Source organism: Balaenoptera acutorostrata, chromosome 11 (assembly GCF_949987535.1).
Source record: "Balaenoptera acutorostrata chromosome 11, mBalAcu1.1, whole genome shotgun sequence".
NCBI classification, from domain to species: Eukaryota; Metazoa; Chordata; class Mammalia; order Artiodactyla; family Balaenopteridae; genus Balaenoptera; species Balaenoptera acutorostrata.
Window position 1 is genome coordinate 53,855,555 of NC_080074.1, and position 26,080 is coordinate 53,881,634.

Here is a 26,080-nt window from a genome sequence, read left to right on the forward strand (position 1 = left end):
GGGCTTCCCTGGTGGCGCAGTTGAGAATCCACCTGCCAATGCAGGGGACACGGGTTCAAGCCCTGGTCCGGGAAGATCCCACATGCCGCGGAGCAACTAAGCCCGTGCGCCACAACTACTGAGCCTGTGCTCTAGAGCCCGTGAGCCACAACTACCAAGACTGCGTGCTGCAACTACTGAAGCCCGCATGCCTAGAGCCCGTGCTCCGCAGCAAGAGAAGCCACTGCAATGAGAAGCCCGTGCACCGCAACAAAGAGTAGCCCCCACTCTCCACAACTAGAGAAAGCCTGTGTGCAGCAACGAAGACCCAACACAGCCAAAAATAAATAAATAAACTAAATTAATATATATATTAAAAAAACACACAAAGAAACTTTTTTTTTTTTTTAAAGCAGAGGGTGGACCTAGACACCCTGATAACCCTCCTGCTGAAATCAACTAAAAATGTTGGATTAAAAAAAAAAATCTTTGTAATCACATTAATTATGACCCTGAAAAATACTAACGACCAAAAACCTGATGAATGTGGGAACCCACCAAGGTAAACAGAACACTAGCATATGTTAAGTCAGAGTTCGCCTGGAGGGCATTTTCCCTGCCTGGTTAACTTAAACTTTATTTTGCACAAAAGACTAGGTCCAGGGGCTGCCCAGTGTGGAGAATCTAAGCCCCACAAAAGGATCAAACTCTCTGTGTCACAGTGGACTTCTAGTTCTGAAATCTTCCTCCCTTCTCACTCTCCATACTTTGTGCATCCATATGGAGAACCACTCCAACTTTGGACTTAAGGAAATAATCTATCTCAAGCCTTGGGAAACAAATCACCTTAGAGAATCCCAACCACATTTCAGTCCTCTGGCAGGTTTGCAGTTTAAGTTCACACTACCTGGGTGGGCTGAAAAAATCTCAAACTAAAAATCTAATGTGGTCCCAAGCTGGTTATGCACCAGGCAGAAGTAAATGAAAACCCTCTCTGGAGGGACATACCTTCAACTCAACATAAAGGAATTCCATGAAGTTCTAAGAAATATGTAAAAAATTTATGAAACACACTGGAAGTAAGATTCAATGAGCAAAAGCCGACAAAAACAAATCCAGGAAGACTTCAGATATTAGCATGATTAGACACATAATCTAAAACAATGGAAAGGATTAATATTATAAGTAAAGAGCAGATGACCAAGTAGATATGAAAGTAAACTGAACAGAACTTGTAGAAAAAAAAATTAAAATAAAAACACAGTGAATGGGTTTAAAGCAGATTAGTCACAACTAAAGAGAGAATAAAAGGATTATGCATACAGCTAAAGAGGTACTAAGAAAAAACTGACAGCTAAAGTAATGTTAAACATTAAACGTAAGAAGTTAGAAAGAGAAAAAAATGATCACTACAGAGAAAAGTATAAAAGTTTATTGGGAGACATTAAGTAACTAGAAAGGTGTTTGTGGATTGGAAGACTGAATATTATAAAAATATCAATTTTTTTCATATTAATATATGTAGGATCAGTGCAATTGCAGTCCAAACCTCAACAGGTTTTTAGGTTTTTTTCCTTGTTTGCTTGTTTCAAGAACTTGAAAAACTGAGTTTAAAATTTAAGTGAAAAAGGCCAAGAATTGTTAAGAGGAACAAATTCAGAGGTCTTGATTTGCCAAATATTAAGATTTATTAAAAGGTATCAAAATTGGGCTTCCCTGGTGGCGCAGTGGTTGAGAGTCTGCCTGCTAATGCAGGGGACATGGGTTCGAGCCCTGGTCTGGGAAGATCCCACATGCCGCGGAGCGACTAGGCCTGTGAGCCACAACTGCTGAGCCTGCACGTCTGGAGCCTGTGCTCCGCAACAAGAGAGGCCACGATAGTGGGAGGCCTGTGCACTGTGATGAAGAGTGGCCCCCGCTTGCCACAACTAGAGAGAGCCTAGCACAGAAACAAAGACCCAACATAGCAATCAATCAATTAATAAATAAATCTTTAAAAAAAAAAAAAGGTATCGAAGTTAAGACAGGGGTGTAGGGATAGACAAGTGGACCCATGGAAAAGAACAGAGCCCAGAAACGGACTCATGCAGAGATGACACTTGATTTATGATAAAGGTGTGGAGCAGTAGAGAAAGGACAATTAAGGCTGAGACAGTGGGGACAACTGTGCATCCATATGGAGAAAAAAAGGAACAAATCCCTACCTCACACCATACCTCCAAATAAATTCCTGGTAGAATTAAGACCTGTGTGTGAAAAACAAAACCTGAAAGGATTTAGCAGAGAATATGGAAGAACTTCTTCATTAACCTCAGGGCACAGGATTTCTTAAAGGAGATGCAAAGTGAAACAACCATGAAGGAAAAGATTGGTAAATTCAGCACCTTTAAAATTAAGATTCTCTGTTTGGCAAAAGACACAATAAGCACATGAGAGACAAGTTACAGAGCAGAAGATATTTGCAAATCATATATCCAATAAAAGACCTGATCCAGACTCACAAAGAACTCTTATAAATAAGAAAAAAACAAAGCCAAACTAAACTGAGCAAAAAAAGCCCAGAGAAAATAATAGTGGGCAAGTAGGCCCTAAATGGGCAAAAGATAGGAATTTCACAAAGAAGAAATCTAAACATACAAAAATTAGTATATCTGTATTAACCATGTTTTTCATTTTCTGTAGTGTGACCTCTGAGGCCTTGCTGCCCCTGGAGGGACTGTCCCTCCCAGGGTTAGCCAATTCCTAGGGATGGTAAACAACTCACCTGGAATGTGCTTTTCAAATACAAACCAACCGATCCAGAGCCTATATCCCAACTACCTCCTCGCTGGGGCTCTCACACTTTGGGCCACTATCTGTCTGCCCCAATCACTTCACAGCCAGGTACCAGACAACCAGAGACAGCCCCAGAGCCCACTGAAATTGTTCAAACTAGGCAATCCTAACCCTGCTTACCCTGCCTCTCGTGTTCCTTTCTGTGGAAACCACAATAAAAGCTCTTACCCGGTTGTTCCTCTCCCTCTGCCTCCTGACTGACCCTGGTGCTTTCCTTGGCCCCCTGAGGTGTGATATGTCCCCTCCTCTTAGGAACTGTATCAAATTATCTTTTCAATGGCGATCATCTCCCAATCTTCTGGCCTTACCATACCTCAAATTTTCTATTAATACACTATATTTTAAAACAACATCTTCATCAGTAATCAGAGAAATGCAAATTAAAATCACAATGAGATGCCATTACACACTGACAATATTGGCAAAGATTACAATATTTTATAAAGTCAAGTGTTGGTACTTCCCTGGTGGTCCAGTGGTAAAGAGTCCACCTTCCAATGCAGGGGACACAGGTTTGATCCCTGGTCAGAGAACTAAGATCCCACATGCTGCGGGGCAACTAAGCCCATGGGCTACAACTAATGAGCTCATACACCTCAATGAGAGAGTCTGTGTGCCACAAACTACAGAGCCCACGCGTTCTGGAGCCTGTGCGCCACAACTAGAGAGAGAAAACCTGCACGCCACAACTAGAGAGAAGCCCCAGTGCTGCAACGAAGAGACCACACGCCGCAATGAAAGATCCCGCGTGCCTCAACAAAGATCCCGTGTGCCACAACTAAGACCCGACACAGCCAAAAAAAAATAAAGGAAAAAAAAAATCAAGTGTTGAGGACTATGTACAACTGAAAGGCTGTGACACTGCTGGTGGGAGTGGATATCCTTACAACCATTTTCAAAAATAGTTGAAGACATGCTACTCCTACGTGTGTGTATGCTAGAGAAACTCTACATTTGCAGTAGGATACATGTTCAAAATGTTCATAGGTGCACTGTTTTTAATGGCAAGAAAAATAGAAAACACCTCACATATTCATCAATAATAAAATAAATACAATGGAATATAGGTAAATAAATGATTATAACTGCATGCAACAATGGATGAATTTCAGAAACATAATACTGAGTAGAAAAAAATCATGAAAAATATATACATATGATTCCATTTATGAAAAGTTCAAGAAAATAGAAAATGAAACAATAAATCACTTAAAAGTACAAACATATAGTGGTTACCCTGGAGGGGTAAAGAAGGCAATGGGTTCAGGAAAGTGCAAAGGTAATGATACCTTTCTCTTAAACTTGGTGGTGGTTCCACAAGTGTTCATTGTAATGTTATTCTTCGCACTTTACGCATATTTAGTAAGTATTCTTTTGTATCTACTGAATTCTTAATATAAGCAATTCTTAAAAAATGGATATAAAGACTAATTTTATAGTAGCATGGGCACAAGTGCATACCGTCTTCACTGGTGTGGGGCTCTGTACCAGCGTCCTGATCCACTTCCTCCAATGTACCGTGCTCACTGTACGGGCTGTCGCTGAGGAGCGGAAATAGAAATTCATATGAAGCCAAAGTGGAAAGCATTTCAAAGATGAACAATTGCTACTGTAAAAAAAAAAAATAATAAGACTTTGGAATGGCAAAGGAGTTACTGGACAGCCTTTCAGCGGAATGCTGGTGCCTCTAGGATTCTCTAATCCTATGGGAGTGTATGTACCTTCATATTTGACACATTACAACTCTGTAAAGACAAAATTAACTTGTAGGAAATTGATAGTATTACAAATAATTCTTATCCATAAAAATGAAAATTTGTTGAATTCTAGTGGAATATGATTATTGCCCCATGGATACACCAGCTTTTGCAAATTCATTGCAGTATTCCCGACTGCATAAAAATGGATGGCTCTTCGGTTTCTGCTTTGAATTGATTGTAGTATCTTTTTTATCTTTTCTAGACACATGTTCATTTTTGTATCTGAGAGTCAGATTTTATCCTTTTAACATTGCCACTATCTCTTCTCAAATGTATGCTGATGAATGGAATGCAATGGTTACAAATACAAACCTGACATTACTGTAAAAGCCCATTTATATTGCTGGCATTGGGGGACAAAGATGACTACTATATTACTGACTTTCTGTTTAAAATGAGCGATACCCATAAAAAACACTATGTATGGGAGAAGGACATAATCAAGCACGTGTTACTGGCTGCAAGACTCTTTATTATGGGGCTTTTACCCTGTTTGTAAAAATGGAGCAAACACAAAAGTTCTAGAACACAACGCATCAAATAAGATCGACCAGACATCCACATACTTGCTCTGTGATAACATGAACAAGACAACAGAACTTACTGACATAGCCCTGAATATCTGGAAATACTAAACATGACTGACACTGGCCTTGAAGCAAATACAACTAGGAAAATAAAATTCTGAATCTCACCAGGGCTGAGTTTTATTCATTTATCTTCCCAGAGCCAAGCTTAGTCAGTATGTGCATGTAGTAAGTGCTCAAGTAAATATTTTAAAATTGAATTTCACATAAAATTGCTAGATATACTATAAAACTAGAATCTATCATGCTTTATTGTTAATTTAGCAGTACTTGTGGAAATAGTCAACTCTCAATTTTCTTAAGGCATAGGATCATCCGTGGTTTAAGAATATACTGTGGTTTAAGTGAAAAATAAGTGTACTCTGAGTTATTTAGATCTTTCAGCTACTTATTCTACTTCTACTTAATCTCCAGGAAGGCAGTGGGAAACAAAGTGTCCGGAGGAGGGTCCAGAATGAAGGACTTAGACAAATTTATTTCCAGCTGCTCCTGAGTCTGAGCCGCACAAAGCAATTTCCGAGGTAGGCTGGGAGGCAGCTGCTGAGTGGGAAGACTCGTGTGGACTTTGGAATCAGACAAGACTTGGGCTGCGTCCAGTAACCCCTAGCCATTGGACAGGCTCCTTGGCCTCTCTTAACTTACTTGGTAGAGTGGGTGTGAGGAATAAAAGAGATCATATGCACTGAGAAGCTGGCACGCGGTAGGGGCTCAAGGAATCAAAACCACTTTTATTGTATATGATTTCTTAGAAGCCAGCACTCATATATCGAATAGTGAACATAAACATTTTAGGGTTCCTTACCTTTGGGATTGTTCAATTGACTATACCCCTCATTCTTATACTTCATTGGGAGGTGACTACACTGCCATATTAAAACATTTTTATCCCAACAATATGATAATACATTTGCTCAAAGTGACCATAACTGGTTAGGATAACGTTTATTGGTAAGAATGAAAATGAAAATAAGTCAGAATGAAAACACATTTGGTTGACAGTGCTCCTTTTAAATGAGAATTGTGAAATACTTTATATAGACTCAAAACTACTTCGGAATGGATAAAGAAGATGTGGCACATATATACAATGGAATATTACTCAGCCATAAAAAGAAATGAAATGGAGGTATTTGTAATGAGGTGGATGGAGTTAGAGTCTGTCATACAGAGTGAAGTGAGTCAGAAAGAGAAAAACAAATACAGTATGCTAACACATATATATGGAATCTAAGGGGGAAAAAAAAAGGTCATGAAGAACCTAGTGGTAAGACGGGAATAAAGACACAGACCTACTAGAGAATGGACTTGAGGATATGGGGAGGGGGAAGGGTAAACTGTGACAAAGTGAGAGAGTGGCATGGACATATATACACTACCAAACGTAAAATAGATAGCTAGTGGGAAGCAGCCGCATAGCACAGGGAGATCAGCTCGGTGGTTTATGACCACCTAGAGGGGTGGGATAGGGAGGGTGGGAGGGAGGGAGATGCAAGAGGGAAGAGATATGGGAACATATGTATATGTATAACTGATTCACTTTGTTATAAAGCAGAAACTAACACACCATTGTAAAGCAATTATACTCCAATAAAGATGTTAAAAAACAAACAAACAAACAAAAAACTACTTAGGAATAAAAATGAAATCTGTCAATTCAATCAGTTATCTTTTCTTGATATAGCAGTAAAAATTAACACAGCTCTATATATCAAAACCATTCTCTACAAAAGTCATGATAGGATGGATATATCTATAAAGATGTTGTGCTTGGGGAAAAGAGAGGGATGAATATGAAATTCCATAATAAGGAGCCAGTGTTGTCATGGATTTTCGTATTCTAATGTATCTCAAGTGTTCTTGCTGCTGCTGCTTTTTTTTTTTTTTAATTGGAAGCACTGGCAGCTTATAGTCAGTTCTTTTTCTTAATTAAGTTGATATGTGTACTTCCATAATTCTTCCAGGGGGAGAAGGACTAAAATTCTTGGACTTACCAGTAGTCATCTCCAGCCATACATTTCTCATAAACAGGGCCATCCAGCTCTTTAGCATCTGGGAAAATAGTCTCATGGTGGATGATGATGGTTTTGACAATCTCATTCACATGAGCCTGGCAGGACACTTGATCCTGTATTTCTGGGACAGGCATCAATGTGGGTCCAAAGCAAATGGCCAGGTTATAAGGGTCCATCATGTTCTCATCACTGTACTGTGAAAGACTACGAAAAGAAGCAAGAAAGGAGTTAACATGAGAAAAACAGAAAATCAATGTTTAATAAGATACTTCCTATTCTAAAAATACCGATCTAAAAGATTTTATTTGGTTTTTATTATTAGAATAAAATGATATTCCATCCTACTTTAAGGTGGCTCAGCAAATTCCAAAGAAAGTAAAGCGACTTACAACCTTTCAACTTGGTAGAAACTGAAAGGGGAACATAAATCCTGTTTGCTTAAGTGGAATTTTTTAAAGCCACAAGGGAGTTTAAGATAACCTCTACTACAATGGAGAGAAGGATCAAGTAAATGAGTTTCATTTGTAAACATTATGGTCAGGCTGTAAATGCTGCTCAAGTAAATCTGGGAGGGGCAGCAATGATCTCTATAAAGCTTTATGGAGATCTCTAAAATTGTCCTCCAACTAACCAAAAACATTTCAGATTTCAGTTTTTTCCCATAAATCTTGAGGAGAGTCTGGAGGAAAACAAATCACCTTTTCTTTGTACCCATTGAGAGAAAGCAAGCAACTCCAGGCTTTGTAATTTGCTTTTGGGTATGACTACCAACACTAGGTGACAACCAGTGTCATAAAACACACAAGTGCAAGAGAAGGGGAAAAGAATCCTCAATTCTTGCATTCCATTTAAAGCTGGTAAGCTACAAGCTCTGAGGAGATTTCCAGTTGTCTAGTACTAATTTCTAAATTCAGTCCAATGGCTATTTGTGAGATATTTTCCACAGGTGACTGAAAATAAGCCAGCTCTTTACTGCTATGCCTCATAACACATGGGCAAGGTGCTGTTCCAGGGAGAATCTAGAGAATCTATCTTTCAGTGTATAGAATGTCAACATTGAAAGGAAATGTAAAATCCAGGTGAACAGATGACAAATGGAAGGAGAAAAAAAGAGACTCTATATTTGTGAGGTGTTGACAGACACAAAGAAACTGAGATACCATGTGACATGATACTTTACCCTGTTTTGGAAATAAGATAGCCTAGAAAGTGGAAAATACAAAAGCATGATTTCCACAGGTAACATATGTCTTTCCCTTCTGCCATCTCTCAAACATAAAATCTTAAAAACAGTTCACAAATAACAGCCAATGATCATGTTACAGATCATCTTGAAAATGAATGCAGGAAGGAAAAGTGAGATTCAGAATAAGAATGGTCTAATTTTCAAAAGACCCACTTAAGCTCAGTGGGGAGAGTCACAGTCTTTCTGGGTCTTTAATTTTGTGCTGGCTTGAAGAGCAAAAACTTGACATAAAAATGTTACATACGTGTTTTGATTTTACAATTAAAAGAGAATAGTTTCTTCTCCCCAAATTCCTGTCCCAAGCATCCTACCCTAGAGGCCGGGCCTTGCCTCTGCATGAAGGCAGATGCAGGGAACCAAGGGGCATCTTTGGGCAGAAATGCTGGAAGCAATGCCAACCGTCTGACTAATGGCACGGTGGCCATTCTGTTGAGATACACGGTGAATTAGATTCAGGTTTTGAGAACTTTCTTGATTCATGGTCAGTCTGCTTTCCTAATCCATTGTGGTTCATTCGTTCACAGTTGGTTTCGTTCAGGTGTATCAGGAAAATTCGGTAGGGGCAGCATGGAGAGGACCAGCAGGAATGCAAGGTGCTCCATGTTGGGGAAGGAGAGGCACATGCAATTAAAGGTGAAGATGGCAAACCTTCAGATTTTTACAACTGCCTGGGTGACTAGGCTTATTTAAAGGTAAAAATTTACAGGATGTATTTAACCTAAAATAGTTTATACCCGTCTCTCTAGATACTGCTCATTTCCAGGGGGTGACTTCTGTACAAATGTCATTTGTGAATGCTTTAGCTCCATTCTGTATGGTTCCTTGCCAGCATCTCCCTATTTTAGGATACTTGGCTTGCAGGGGGTCAGCCTGAATGGGTATGACTTCAGGAAGAGTTAGCAGGGTTGTAATAATTCCCCATGGCTTTTAAGAACTTAAAACTTCCAGTGAAATAGAGAAGAGAGAATATCCTAATTTTAAGAAGGGAGAATTCATGCTAGAGTGAGAAAGTATTTCCCCAAGCTTACTCTGCCTGGATTTTTAATTTCCAATTATTTAACTGAAACGCTGAAGTGTAAGGGGGCTCTTAGATAGGACCTGGGGAAGATGTTCTTATAATGGAGCCCATGTATCTACAAGTGACACAACTGAAAATCAAGTTGCCTAAATTAAAAGAGTAAAGTTTCCTTGAAAATAATGCAGTGATTTTTAAGATTTCTGTTACATTGTTTTAGAGAATGTTTTAGAAATATCATCTTTTTGACAAGGTCTCATTATACTGAATTTGCAGAAAATTCTTTTTTTGGATTTGTGTATAAATCTCACCTACATTTTCCCTCCTTCCCTGACTACAACTTTAAAAATCACAGAAATTTTCTGCAGTGAGCAGGTGGTTTACATCATTTTAACAAAAACATTTATGACATTGGCTTTGGATGGAAGTTGGAAAAACACGTATTTCACTGAAAAGTGCTCTTTTTAGTAATACTTGTATATTTTTTGCAATTATGGCCACAGTTTCTGCATCTGGCGACAAGGCTTATTTAAGGTAGGTCCCACAATGACTTTGATCTGCTGAGGAAAAATGCACCTTCAGTCTCTATTCAATCATTTCCTCTTCAGCTCTGCTGATAAATGGAACCCAAGGTACATGTTACAGAATCCAAGAACAAAGAACTCAGAGGGGTGCAAATGGAATTAAGATGAGCATTTTGGCAGAGAATTATGGTACTTACTGATTGAGGAAGGCAAAGAGGTACCTCATCACTATAAGGACCGACCTGGGCAAGGTCAGGAGGAGTTTGCGGATGTGAAGCGCCCTCTCATAGAGATTATCTATTCCTATAGACAGAAGAGCACATGGTCAGGATGCTTTCACTGGCCACATTTAAAGCAGAACACTGTAGCACCCAAATTTCAGGTACATGTCTGAACATAAGCAAGACTTTGCCTTTGGGTGAGTTGCAGTCGTAACCAATAAAGCAAATAAGTGATCAGCTTGGGTGTACCACCGTTTCCGAGGGTGTCTCCTCGGACCCATCACTGTTTTCTGATTTCCATGGTCTTGGCCTTCAGCAACTTAGAGTCTTCTGAATTTAAAAATCATTTTTCACTTGCTGCTATTTCTACATTTTGCATCTGATATGGTTTAAACTCCTTTTTGCTGCATGTTAACTCAGGTAACTTTTTTGGGACGTGACACCTCTCCCTCTCCGTGATTCATTAATTCATCATGTGTTTGTCCTTTACTATTACTCAGGCAATGTGCCAGGTTTTGAATCTCCTCTTCCTCAAAACTATCCGAATATTTTATTTATATGACCTTTTACCTTGTATTATATTATTTCATCAAATTTTAAAAATAAATATTTTAGGAGAGCCTACTAGGTTTCAAGCACTAAGTTAGGCATTAGAAATACATTAGTGGGGCTTCCCTGGTGGTGCAGTGGTTGAGAATCTGCCTGCCAATGCAGGGGACACAGGTTCGAGCCCCGGTCTGGGAAGATCCCACATGCCGAGGAGCAACTAGGCCCGTGAGCCACAATCACTGAGCCTGCGCGCCTGGAGCCTGTGCTCCGCAATGGGAGAGGCCGCGATAGTGAGAGGCCCGCGCACCGCGATGAAGAGAGGCCCCCACTTGCCGCAACTAGAGAAAGCCCTCGCACAGAAACGAAGACCCAACACAGCCATAAATAAATAAATAAATAAATAAAATTTAAAACTGAAACAAAACAAAAAAAAACATTAGTGATATGATTCCTGATCTCACAGAACTTTTGCCCTGGTGTTTATAGTTATATATTTCCTTATCCTGTTTTCCCTGTGGGATGGTGAGCTCCCTGAACAGAAGGTGACCTTGGACTTCCTAGTATTATTTTACCTCTTTATTAGGAATATAAATTCTCCAGAGCTTCTCAATACTAAAGTGTTGTGAATAACAGCAAAAAGGTTAGTGCTAATAATCCATCTTCTGTATACTGGTCTACATTTTACAACGCATTTTCACATTTGTTATCTAATTTAATGCAGAAAACAATACTGTGGAGTAGGCAGGGCCGGCACTAGCATCCCTGTTCAATGGATTAGCAAAATGAGCACTGGGTAAGTGGCTTACCCAAGGTCAGCTGGCTAGAAAGGTGGAACTAGAATTAGAAACTGTTTTCTATTTCGTAAGTCTGGCTATCTTTCTTGGATTTCAAAGTACCTTTATAAAGTATAAGTTTTAAAAAAAAAATATTTATTTTTGGCTGCGTTGGGTCTTTGTTGCTGCACGCAGGCTTTCTCTAGTTGTGGCGAGCGGGGGCTACTCTTTGTTGCGGTGCACAGGCTTCTCATTGCAGTGGCTCCTCTTGTTGTGGAGCACGGGCTCTAGGCGCACAGGCTTCAGTAGTTGTGCTCCCGGGATCTAGAGCGCAGGCTCAGTAGTTGTGGCACACGGGCTTAGTTGCTCCATGGCATGTGGGATCTTCCTGGACCAGGGATCGAACCTGTGTCCCCTGCACTGGCAGGTGGATTATTAACCACTGTGCCACCAGGGAAGTCCCTATAAAGTATAACTTTGAAGATATCCAATAAGCATACATTTGAGAAAAATATTTCAGAGACTATTTCAAAAACATTTTGAAGCTTACTATGATTTCATGTTACTACACTGTTCTTAATTGCTCTTGAGATAATCATATATCCTACTTGAAAATCTCAGGCCTTAGCTTCTACCACTACAGCCAATTGATTCTCCTCCCACTTCTCAGGTTTTTGGACCCTCTCCCATCCATGAATGTGGTTATCCTTTAAGGATCTCTACTTGGTTCTCTTCCATGGCAACCTCATCCAGTCTCAAGGTTAGGACCACCACGTCTATGAAGATGGTATCTTTGCTTCATTTTTCTCCCTTGTCTGGGACATAAGTCCTGTTGTTTTTACCACTGGATATCTCACTGCTAACTTCCTAACTTAAGTCTTTATTATTTCTAACTTGAACCATCATAATACTCTCCTAACTCAAGTTTCCCTTTCTAATTCCTCTTAAACCAGCAGTTCTTAACCTTGACTTGGAATCACTTGGGAAGATTTTATTAAAAGGCTGATGCCTGAGATTCTTTTATGCGGCCAAGGTTGAGAACCACTGCCTGAATTACTCATGCCAAGCCTCATTTCCCTGGAATCTTGAGTGCTGACTTCAGCTGCTTTCCACTTATTATCAAACCACCATGTTAATAAGGTATTTTATTTTTTCATTTATTTTCCACAGGTGAAAAGATGGGGAAAAAATATTAGGAATATTCTCACTTAACCACTGAGGAGTTTGTAAAACAACAGTTTATCAGGATTCCTGGGAAAAATCACTTTCATTCCCAACTTTGAGTATGCCGTAGCTGGAACTGTAGCTAACACCTTTGAGAAAATGGATTTCAGAAACTCTCAAAAAGAATGTAAGTCAACACTCTATGACATAAATCACAGTAAGATCCTTTCTGACCCACCTCCTAGAGAAATGGAAATAAAAACAAAAATAAACAAATGGGACCTAATGAAACTTAAAAGCTTCTGCACAGCAAAGGAAACCATAAACAAGATGAAAAGACATCCCTCAGAATGGGAGAAAATATTTGCAAATGAAGCAACTGACAAAGGATTAATCTCCAAAAGATACAAGCAGCTCATGCAGCTCAATATCAAAAAAACAAACAACCCAATCCAAAAATCGGCAGAAGACCTGTTCTCCAAAGAAGATGTACAGATTGCCAACAAACACATGAAAGGATGCTCAACGTCACTAATCATTAGAGAAATGCAAATCAAACCTACAGTGAGGTATCACCTCACACCAGTCAGAATGGCCATCATTAAAAAATCTACAAACAATAAATGCTGGAGAGGGTGTGGAGAAAAGGGAACCTCTTGCACTGTTGGTGGGAATGTAAATTGATACAGCCACTATGGAGAACAGTATGGAGGTTCCTTTAAAAATAGAACTACCATATGACCCAGCAATCCTACTACTGGGCATATACCCTGAGAAAACCATAATTCAAAAGGAGTCATGTACCAAAATGTTCATTGCAGCTCTATTTACAATAGCCAGGACATGGAAGCAACCTAAGTGTCCATCATTGGATGAATGGATAAAGAAGATGTGGCACATATATACAATGGAATATTGCTCAGCCATAAAAAGAAATGAAATTGAGTTATTTGTAGTGAGGTGGATGGACCTAGAGTCTGTCATACAGAGTGAAGTAAGTCAGAAAGAGGAAAACAAATACTGTATGCTAACACATATATATGGAATCTAAAAAAAAAAAAAAATGGTTCTGAAGAACCTAGGGGCAGAACAGGAATAAAGACGCAGACATAGAGAATGGACTTGAGGACACAGGGATGGGGAAGGGTAAGCTAGGACGAAGTGAGAGAGTGGCATGGACGTATACACTCTACCAAATGTAAAATAGCTAGTGGGAAGCAGCCGCATAGCACAGGGAGATCAGCTCGGTCCTTTGTGACCACCTAGAGGGGTGGGATAGGGAGGGTGGGAGGGAGACGCAAGAGGGAGGGGATATGGGGATATATGTATATGTATAGCTGATTCACTTTGTTATACAGCAGAAACTAACACAACATTGTAAAGAAATTATACTCCAATAAAGATGTTAAAAAAAAAGCATAAAAAAAAAGAATGTAAGTCAAACACAAGGACCTACTGTAGAGCATAGGGAACTATATTCAATATCTTGTAAGAAACCATAATGGAAAAGAATCTGAAAAAAAATATAACCGAATCACTTTGCTGTACACCTGAAACTAACGCAATATTGTAAATGAACTAACTTCGATAAAAAATAAAAAATAAAAAAAGAGAAAAAAGAATGTAAGTCAAACATTATCATTCAATGAATATTTTTGTAACACAAGTTTTCAACATAAACTTATAACTAATAATAGTGTAATTTCAGTAATATTGAAGTAAAACATCTATATTCTGCTTTTTTATTTGTAAAGTATTTCAAAATGGAAAAAATTACAATACTACAAACAAGGTAAGTCAGTGTCACATCTATCAAGTATAAGCACTTTGTTTAATATACTTTCCAGACAATGGTCTTGACTTTTTTCTGAAAAAGGGGAATAAGAGGCTTTAAAAGAAGTTGTTAAACAGGTGCATAAATTTACTAAGGTCACAAGAACTCAGTAATCAAGTTATCAACATTTCCACCTAATTCAGTCTCAAGAATGTCAGTAGGACCAAAACATGTCCCAGGGCAATTGGTTTCTCTTTCATGACAACTTCATGGGACACTTGAAGAACCCACATTGTACAGAGAGGGAAGATGAAATACCTACAGATGATTTGCAAGGCATTGAGAGTTTGGTGGAGTGAATTTTGCATCTATAAATGCTATATAGGTTTAGGCATAGTTGGATTATTGTTTCATATCTGAAATTAACTGGTTAAAAGTTTATTATCTAAGATAACTGACTTTTTAAAAAAGTATGACTGTTGTTGCTGCTTTAAGTTAAAGATAAAAAGATGATTTAGCATACTTGTATATAGAAAGACTATCTCAAAAAACAAACGAAAACTCTCAAAGGCGAAATTATACAGATTATGACCCATTATTAAAAGTAAACATTGAAAAAAAAAAAAAAAAAAAAAAAAGTAAACATTGAGATTATCATCTATTCCTTTGGTCATTAAAAAAACTGTTTGCATAAATAATTTTATATCATACCTCAAGCCAAACAATTACAACGTTTAATATATATCTGTAAATATTAAATTGTAAAAAGGAACTGTCCCATTAATGGGCCCCCTGATTGGCAATACCCTTTACTCTCTTCCAACCACATATAAAGTCATTTAGGGGTTATGATTAAGAACAAAGTAGCAAAAAACTTTTGTTTACAGAAGATCTGGAGTGTTTCAAGAGTTAAGTCTACTGATTCTCCAACTACCCCTCAGTTTAAGGTTAAGGTCAACTATCAGGGAGAGGGTTTTAGCATCTTAAAGCTAGTTTTGGGGTCCTAGAGTTAAAGCACAAAAGGAAAGGAAAGAATGCAAAAGGAACCACTCAATGTAGTATTGATCTTTAATATTTGTCAAATTCCATAGGGGGCCTGTCATTTTTAGGCTAGAAGAGAATACAGGTATTACTTCCAAGAGGCTTCATCTTAATTCAAGATCCTATTGTTTCTATTTCTGAGTTCTAAACTCAGTTCCTCTGCTCCTTAAAGGCAGTTTTTTTTTTTTTTTTTTTTACTTAAAAAGAATTGGGGAACAGATATTTACATACCAATTTCATAGTAGCATTATTCATAACAACCAAGAGGTGGAAATAACCAAATGTCCATTGATGGATGAGTGGATAAACAAAATGTGGTATGTACACACAATGAAATATTATTCAGCCTTATAAAGGAAGGAAATTCTAATATATGCTACAAGGATAAACCTTGAAGATGCTATGCTAAGTGAAGTTAAGTCAGACACAAAAAGCCATACATAAATACTGTATAATTCCACTTATATGAGGTACCTAGAGTAGTCAAATTCCTAGAGACAGAAAGTAGAATGGTGGTTGTCAGAAGCCAGAGGGAGGGAGGAGTTTAATGGGTAGAGTCTCAGTACAGCATGATAAGAAAAATTCTGGAGACGGATGGTGGTAACAGTTGCAAAACAATGTGAACGTATTTAATGCCACTGAACTGTACATTTAAAAATGATTAAAATGGTAAATTTTACATTGTGTCTATTTTACTGCAATAAAAAAAAGAATGGCAGAGGGGTGCTCTGTGAGATGCAAAGGAAGATTTCAGGAGAGAAAAGCAACAGGAATATAAAAAAGTGACACCAAGAAGACTAAATAAAGTTATGTGAGGCAGGCATTCATAAACAAAAGCAAAACAGAATTGCTGGCATTCCTGAAGCAGAAGCAAATCAATGTCTCCCAAAGGCCAGACCACGATGGCTGTGAGCAGGACTCAGATGTTACCTGGCTGGCTGCTTAACAGGCTTGCAGCATGCATTCTACAGGAATCGCACTCTCGTGCAAATGACTCATTAACTCTCCTGAGTCCAGTTAGCGGGTCAAAATTTATGGTTGCTACAGATACTCCGATTAACGTGCATTCCCCCCTGGCTCTGAGTGTGGCAATACATGGTCTTTCACAGTTTTATGCTGCGTGAAAAGATGGATCTTTTCTTCTCCTCAGAAAAGTCATCAGTGAGGAAAATCAGTATTTCATCTGGATTTCTTTTATGATGGCCTTTGTTTCCACGTTTCAGCATCTCATGTAATTAGGTAAAAGTGGCATTCATCCAATCTCGGTCACATGCTCAAAGCTCCCTAGGCTAATTTATGTTCTTTCCCTAGCATTGCAAGGTTCCCATGTCAGGATGCCAACTTCACAGCATGGGGGTTTGACACATCTATGTAAACTTGTGTGGAAAATTCACCACCAAACACAAAGTGAATTCAGAAAACGGCAAAAAGTTCTAATGGCCATTCCTCTGAAAATATCAGTTCTTCTGTGGCACTATTTGTAAAAGTGTTTGTCAGAAAACAAGTAAGATAACACAAGATGCAAATTTATCCTTACGTATAAAGACAGGGAAGGAAATTCCTTGATGGCCATATTTAGAAATGGCTTATGTAAGAGCAGGTACACAAATATTTCTGAGCTCCATAGCCCAACAAGCAGTAATCAAGGGGAATTTAACAGTTCCAGGGTATTTTTTAGGTTCAGTGCTAGGTTCTAATAATGTCAAGGTATCAATCAGTTGTGTGTAATAGTGTATGTGTGCGAATAAAAGGAAAAGAGAAAAACAGATGTTCTAGTACATTTGGATGGATCTTAGCTTAGCCTTGAGATGATTTACCAGCTGTTCTTCTAGGTAAGAAATGAACTGCTTGTAAATCTCTCTAATTAACCATTAATAGATTTGAATTCTGTGAATTAAGCCATTGTGCTCTTTCCTAGTTAACTAGCAACACTGTAGACATAAATATATAAATAATGTCTCTCCTTCTGCTGAATTACCATATTGAAGTTAGTAAAGAAACTGAGTCTTAGCCTAGGAAACCTTACCTGTTCAGTTCTAATACTAAGCCTATTAAACATTTTTAAGGAGAAAAGGAATCTTTGAGAAAATCACTATGAGGCATGAAACAGAAATTTATAGAGTTCAGAGAGAAAACTACCATGTATGGCAGTAAAGCCGAAAGAATTTTTAGCAACAAAAACATACACTGGAGCGCCAGGAAAAGAGTTCAAAAGATTTTTACATAAAACGATCAGATACGGGCAAACAGATTTATGTACCAAGAGGCTCATCATGGTATTTTTGTATAATTGCAAAATCACTGGAAACAACCTAAATTTCTAAAACTAGGCGATTTGTTAAATAAAAACCATTATATGGACACTAAAAACTATGTTTTGAGAAATACTTAGTGATGTGGGAAAAATGTTAATAACATCATTAAATTTAAAAAGTTTAAAAAAGCAAATATGTTATAATTTTTAATAACAGATTTATTGAGATATAATTCACGTATTTGAAGTGTATAATTCAGTGGTCTTTAGTACACTCATAATTGAGCAACCATAATGTCAGTCAATTATAGAACATTTTCATCATCTCTAAAAGAAATCTTACATTCACTAGCAGTCATTTGGCATGATACAGTTTTTATCAAAGGTATGTAGTTATGGTATATCTACATAATGGAATATTATTTGACAATTAAAAAAGTACTGACACATGCTACAACATGGATGAACCTTGAAAACATGCTAAATGAATTAATCCAGTCACAAAAGACCACATATTGTATAATTCCATTTATATGAAATGGCCAGAATAGGTAAATATAGAGAAAGTAGATTAGTGGTTGTCTAGGGCTGAGGTTGGTGGTGGTTATGAGTAAATGGGAAGTGTTTGCTAATTGGGATTTCTTTCTGGAGTCAGGAAAGTGTTCTAAAATTGATTGTGGTGATTTTCATAATCCTGTGAATATACTAAAACCACTGAATTGCAAACGTTAATGGATATATTGTATGGTATGAGAATTGTGTCTCAATAAGCTGCTTTAAAAAGTACATAGGTATATATATATAGAAAAAAATCTGGGAAGATATTAAAAAGGTTAATATTATCTTTGTGCAGAAGAATTATAGATGATTTGTTTTACTTATTTTCTAATTTTTCTACAGTAATCACATATTAGTTGCATATTAAACAATTATTTTTAAAAAGCACTGATTGGCTATTTGATGATTTTAAGGAATTACTGTTATTTTTTTAAGGTATGAGAATAGTATTATGGCTATGTTGTATAAAAAAAGAAAAGAACTGTCATTTCCCAGAGACACACACACAGATGAAATGATCGATGTCAGAGGGATGATACAAGGGGTATACTATACGTGGGACAAGACTAGTTACGAAATGGAAATTGTTAAAGTGGGGTGATTATTTATATTTATATTATTTATAAATAAATATATCTTTCTGTATCCTTTTGTAGATGTTTGAAATTTTCTACAATAAATAAGTCAAAAAGAAGGTAGGTTACAAATAGGAGAGTACAGTTCCGCTTTGTTTTTTGTTTTTTTTTAAAGTGGTAAAAACAGATTTTATTTAGAAGCTATTGCAATATGGGAAAAGAGACCTTGGTCTAGAACTGGGGTCAATTCCAAAGACAGCATGGGCAAGTGGGGATTTATACCACTTTGGCTTTTAAAAACAATTGTGACCTAAATGTCCATGGACAGATGAATGGATAAAGAAGATGTGGTACATATACATAATGGAACACTACTCAACCATAAAAAAGAATGAAATAATGCCATTTGCAGCAACATGGATGCAACTAGAGATTATCATACTATGTGAAGTAAGTCAGAAAGAGAAAGACAAATACCATAGGGTATCACTTATATGTGGAATCTAAAAATATGACACAAATGAACCTATTTATGAAACAGAAACAAAATCAGGGACATAGATGATAGACTGGTGATTGTCAAGGGGGAGGGAGGTGGGAGAGGGTAGGAGTGGGAGTCTGGGATTAGGAGATGTAAACTGTTATATACAGAATGGATAAACAACAAGGTCCTACTGTATAGCACAGGCAACTATATTCAATATCCTGTGATAAACCATAATGGAAAAGAATATGAAAAAGAATGTATATATATGTATAACTTGAGTCACTTTGCTGTACAGCAGTAATGAACACAACAGTGTAATTCAACTATACTTCAATAAAAAAATAAATTAAAAAAACTGTTGTGTGTGTATATGAATATAAACGATCAGAATGCGTACACACTATTGATTCTCTTTGGGCAGTGGCATTATGGATGACAGTATTTTGTTCTATGTGCTTTTTAAATATTTTTCAAGTTTTCTACAATGACTACATGTTGGTTTGGTGATAGGTAAAAAATCCGCCCTCCTACAAAAAGAGTTTGCTTGTGTCCAAACAGTCCCCTAAATAATAACACATTATGATAACACATAATGAAGTGCAAATGTTTCCTCTGGGTTCACAGCCCCAAGGCAGTCAGGAAAAACCATGAATTGCTTGAGCAGGTCTACTAGAGCAAGTCACTTGGATCTATGCCCTAGGGAACCTCAGAGCCACAGTACACGGACATTTCAGAAGCTGCCCAGACTGTGTGGGTATGATCTGGAGCATTCACAAAACCATTCACAAAGTGGATGGTTTACAAAAAAAACAAAAACAAAAACCAAAAATCCTTGGGTGAGAAATGGAGATACTATCAAGCTTATTTCAAATTTAGATTGCCTTTGATGTCTTCATCTAGATAAGTAATTTTTAAAAAGAAATTTATAGTGAATTGGGGATGAATAGTGCACATTAAAAAAAAAAGAAAGAGAGAGAGAGAATGCTAAGACAAATTCCCTTTTACTACACCTGCAAGCAAGCTTCCAAAGAACGTGGTATTTAGGGGCATAAAAATGGCACAATAATAGCTCACCACACACACACAAAAATCTTTCCCCAAACAATTCAAAAGTAGGTAAGCAAAAGGTAGTAGGTGTTCCAGAGACTTATGCAAACTCTTAGAAAAGATGAAAAGGGAACTTTTTCTATACAATATAACTATCACATGAAATTACCTTAATAGGGAAAATCAAATCCAATTATGGTGATGCTAGAAGATGACATGGACAAAGCAATCGATCTCCATGAAACCTCTCTCTCTCTGCACTAACATTTCTAAATCTTTTGCTTCTATCACATACTTAGATTGCATTTCTTTGTAAATATCTTATCTCCTCTAGTAGATTTTAAACCTCCTGAATGCAAAAATCAAGTCTTTGAATCCTGAGAAAGTTTTGCAACATTGTAGGCAATTAATCAACGGTCCAAATCATTAAAAATTTGTGATATCAATGAAAGGATATAATCATGAATGACATATTATGCCATTTTCAAATAATTCATAGACAATCCAAGAAAAAACAGATATATCATGGTCACATGGTAAGAGAAAATGCATGCCTAAAGATAAATCAATAATAGCCAGGAACCCCCTTTTAAATAGATTAGATGTTGGAAGAAAGGGGGTTGTTATATATAGTGCCAGTAAGTGTTCTTGAAAAACATACCATTCTGCAAAATTATGCACTAAAAATAATAGGACTTATAATAATGTAGGGTTGGGACAGACTATTCAACATCTACTAAACTCTGTAATTAGAGCACTAACAAAAACATTAAAAATACTATTTAAATTACTAGCAAGTTAAATCTCTACTGGTGTGTGCACCTAGCATCCTTAGTGGCCTTAATCCCCATGGACTCCTGCTTCAATGAGATGTCGGTCCTGGAGGGTATTCATTTACACTAGAGACTATTTTCATAAAAATTAGCCCAAGGATATTAACCCATTTTTTTCATTAATCCATTGTTTACATACAGGGGGAAATGTCTCTGCAGCTTCTTTATTTGCACCTGCAGCATTTCATATAAGGCACTCCTTGCATAAAAGAAAGATATCTCGAGAGTATAGAAAGATGGGACTGGAGTCGGAAGACAACTACTCAGACTGCCAGAGCACCCCGGTCACTGTTCCTCACTGGATGCTTAGAGGGCTAAATCAAGAGTGTTGGAGGAGGAACTGTAGAGCTGGGCTTCTTCCTGGACCTGGACTTACCTCTTCAATGGCTAGGTGGCTGACAGAGTCTTGGTGCTCCAGCCGGGTGTCAGGCCTGAGCCTCTGAGGTGGGAGAGCCGAGTTCAGGACATTGGGCCACCAGAGACCTCCCGGTCCCACGTAATATCAAATGGCAAAAGCTCTCTGAGATCTCCAACTCAACACTAAGACCCAGCTCCACTCAACGACCAGCAAGCTACAGTGCTGGACACCCTATGCCAAACAACTAGCAAGACAGGAACACAACCCCATCCATTAGCAGAGAGGCTGCCTAAAATCATAATAAGTTCACAGACACCTCCAAACACACCACCGGATGTGGTTCTGCCCACCAGAAAGACAAGAGCCAGCCTCATCCACCAGAACACAGGTACTAGTCCCCTCCACCAAGAAGCCTACACAACCCACTGAACCAACCTTACCCACTGGGGGCAGACACCAAAAACAACAGAAACTACGAACCTGCAGCCTGCAAAAAGGAGACCCCAAACACAGTAAGTTAAGCAAAATGAGAACACAGAGAAACACACAGCAGATGAAGGAGCAAGGTAAAAACCCACCAGACCAAACAAATGAAGAGGAAATAGGCAGCCTACCTGGAAAGAATTCAGAGTAATGATAGTAAAGATGATCCAAAATCTTGGAAATAGAATGGAGAAAATACAAGAAACGATTAACAAGGACCTAGAAGAACTAAAGAGCAAACAAACAAAGATGAACAACACAATAAATGAAATTAAGAATTCTCTAGAAGGGATCAATAGCAGAATAACTGAGGCAGAAGAACGGATAAGTGACCTGGAAGATAAAATAGTGGAAATAACTACTGCAGAGCAGAATAAAGAAAAAAGAATGAAAAGAATTGAGGACAGTCTCAGAGACCTCTGGGACAACATTAAATGCACCAACATTCGAATTATAGGGGTCCCAGAAGAAGAGAAAAAGAAAGGGACTGAGAAAATATTTGAAGAGATTATAGTTGAAAACTTCCCTAATATGGGAAAGGAAATAGTCAATTAAGTCCAGGAAGCAGAGAGAGTCCCATACAGGATAAATCCAAGGAGAAACACACCAAGACACATATTAATCAAGCTATCAAAAATTAAATACAGGGCTTCCCTGGTGGCGCAGTGGTTGAGAATCCGCCTGCCAATGCAGGGGACACAGGTTTGAGCCCTGGTCCGGGAGGATCCCAATGCCATGGAGCAACTAGGCCCGTGCGCCACAACTGCTGAGCCTGTGCTCTGGGGTCCGCGAGCCACAACTACTGAAGCCCGCGTGCCTAGAGCCCGTGCTCCGCAATGAGAGGCTACCGCAATGAGGGGCTCGCGCACTGCAATGAAGAGTAGCCCCCGCAGGCCGCAACTAGAGAAAGACCACGTGCAGCAACAAAGACACGATGCGGCCAAAAATAAATAAATTAATTAAAAAAAATTAAATACAAAGAAAAAATATTAAAAGCAGCAAGGGAAAAGCAACAAATAACATACAGGGGAATCTCCATAAGATTAACAGCTGATCTTTCAGCAGAAACTCTGCAAGCCAGAAGGGAGTGGCAGGACATATTTAAAGTGATGAAAGAGAAAAACTTACAACCAACATTACTCTACCCAGCAAGGATCTCATTCAGATTTGATGGGGAAATTAAAACCTTTACAGACAAGCAAAAGCTAAGAGAATTCAGCACCACCAAACCAGCTCTACAACAAATGCTAAAGGAACTTCTCTAGGCAGGAAACACAGATAAAGGAAAAGACAAACCCAAATAACAAACCCAAAACGATTAAGAAAATGGTAATAGGAACACACATATCGATAACTACCTTAACTGTAAATGGATTAAATGCTCCAACCGTAAGACACAGACTGGCTGAATGGATACAAAAACAAGACCAATATATATATGCTGTCTACAAGAGACCCACTTCAGACCTAGGGACACATACAGACTGAAAGTGAGGGGATGGAAAAAGATATTCCATGCAAATGGAAATCAAAAGAAAGTTGGAGTAGAACTTCTCATATCAGACAAAATAGAATTTAAAAATAAAGGCTATTAAAAGAGACAAAGAAGGACACTACATAATGATCAAGGGATCAATCCAAGAAGAAGATATAACAATTGTAAATATTTATGCACCCAACATAGGAGCACCTCAATACTTAAGGCAAATGCTAACAGCCATAAAAGGGGAAATTGACAGTAACACAATCATAGTAGGGGACTTTAACACCCCACTTTCACCAATGGACAGATCATCCAAAATGAAAATAAATAGGAAACACAAGCTTTAAATGATACATTAAACAAGATGGACTTAATAGATATTTATAGGACATTCGATCCCAAAACAACACAATACTTTCTTCTCAAGTGCTCATGGAACATTCTCCAAGATAGACCATATCGTGGGTCACAAATCAAGCCTTGGTAAATTTATGAAAATTGAAATCGTATGAAGTATCTTTTCTGACCTCAACGCTATGAGACTAGATATCACTTACAGGAAAAAATCTGTAAAAAATACAAACACATGGAGACTAAACAATATACTACTAAATAACCAAGAGATCAGTGAAGAAATCAAAGAGGAAATAAAAAAATACCTAGAAACAAATGACAATGAAAACACGACAACCCAAAACCTACAGGATGCAGCCAAAGCAGTTCTAAGAGGGAAGTTTATAGCAATACAATCCTACCTTAAGAAACAAGAAACATCTCAAATAAACAACCTAACCCTACACCTAAAGCAATTAGAGAAAGAAGAACAAAAAAACCCCAAAGTTAGCAGAAGGAAAGAAATCATAAAGATCAGATCAGAAATAAATGAAAAAGAAATGAAGGAAATGATAGCAAAATCAATAAAACTAAAAGCTAGTTCTTTAAGAAGATAAACAAAATTGTAAACCATTAGCCAGACTCATCAAGAGAAAAAGGGAGAAGACTCAAATCAATAGAATTAGAAATGAAAAAGGAGAAGTAACAACTGACACTGCAGAAATACAAAGGATCATGAGAGATTACTACAAGCAACTATATGCCAATAAAATGGACAACCTGGAAGAAATGGACAAATTCTTAGATATGCACAACCTTCCGAGACTGAACCAGGAAGAAATAGAAAATATAAACAGACCAATCACAAGCACTGAAATTGAAACTGTGATTAAAAATCTTCCAACAAACAAAAGCCCAGGACCAGATGGCTTCACAGGCGAGTTCTGTCAAACATTTAGAGAAGAGCTAACACCTATCCTTCTCAAACTCTATCAAAATATGGCAGAGGGAGGAACACTCCCAAACTCATTCTATGAGGCCACCATCACCCTGATACCAAAACCAAAGATGTCACAAAAAAAGAAAACTACAGACCAATAACACTGATGAACATAGATGCAAAAATCCTCCACAAAATATTAGCAAACACAATCCAACAGCACATTAAAAGGATCATACACCATGATCAAGTGGGGTTTATCCCAGGAATGCAAGGATTCTTCAATATATGCAAATCAATCAATGTGATAAACCATATTAACAAACTGAAGGAGAAAAACCATATGATCATCTCAATAGATGCAGAAAAAGCTTTCAACAAAATTGAACATCCATTTATGATAAAAAGCCCTCCAGAAAGTAGGCATAGAGGGAACCTACCTCAACATAATAAAGGCCACATATGACAAACCCACAGCCAACATCATTCTCAATGGTGAAAAACTGAAAACATTTCCACTAAGATCAGGAACAAGACAAGGTTGCCCACTCTCACCACTATTATTCAACATAGTTTTGGAAGTGTTAGCCACAGCAATCAGAGAAGAAAAAGAAATAAAAGGAATCCAAATCGGAAAAGAAGAAGTAAAACTGTCACTGTTTGCAGATGACATGATACTATACATAGAGAATCACAAAGATGCTACCAGAAAACTACTAGAGCTAATCAATGAATTTGGTAAAGTAGTATGATATAAAATTGATGCACAGATATCTCTTGCATTCCTATACACTAATGATGAAAAATCTGAAAGAGAAAGTAAGGAAACACTCCCATTTACCACTGCAACAAAAGGAATAAAATACCTAGGAATAAACCTACCTAAGGAGACAAAAGACCTGTACTCAGAGAATTATAAGACATTGATGAAAGAAATTAAAGATGATACCAACACATGGAGAGATATACCATGTTCTTGGATTGGAAGAATCAACACTGTGAAAATGACTATACTACCCAAAGCAATCTACAGATTCAGTGCAATCCCTATCAAACTACCAATGGCCTTTTTCACAGAACTAGAACAAAAAATTTCACAATTTGTATGGAAACACAAAAGACCCCGAATAGCCAAAGCAATCTTGAGAAAGAAAAACGGAGCTGGAGGAATCAGGCTCCTGGACTTCAGACTATACTACAAATCTGCAGTAATCAAGACAGTATGGTACTGGCACAAAAACAGAAATAT

General features: G+C 37.8%; 1 protein-coding gene and 1 long non-coding RNA gene across 3 annotated transcripts in view; one reads left to right on the plus strand and one right to left on the minus strand.

The window, feature by feature from the left end:
• SRGAP1 (SLIT-ROBO Rho GTPase activating protein 1) overlaps positions 1–26,080 on the minus strand; it is a 279,839-nt gene that overhangs the window by 16,401 nt on the left and 237,358 nt on the right. For both annotated transcript variants that reach the window (XM_007179740.3, XM_007179741.3), the window contains exons 16-18: positions 10,156–10,261; positions 7,153–7,377; positions 4,276–4,355 (exon numbers count right to left, since the gene is read on the minus strand). In XM_007179740.3, coding sequence (XP_007179802.1) covers positions 4,276–4,355; positions 7,153–7,377; positions 10,156–10,261 — 411 coding nt within the window. The remainder of the gene's footprint in view (positions 1–4,275; positions 4,356–7,152; positions 7,378–10,155; positions 10,262–26,080) is intronic.
• LOC130709195 (uncharacterized) lies at positions 480–12,269 on the plus strand. Its single transcript, XR_009009690.1, has 4 exons — positions 480–541; positions 5,576–5,682; positions 8,944–9,111; positions 12,172–12,269. It is a non-coding gene; the product is annotated as an uncharacterized LOC130709195 (long non-coding RNA).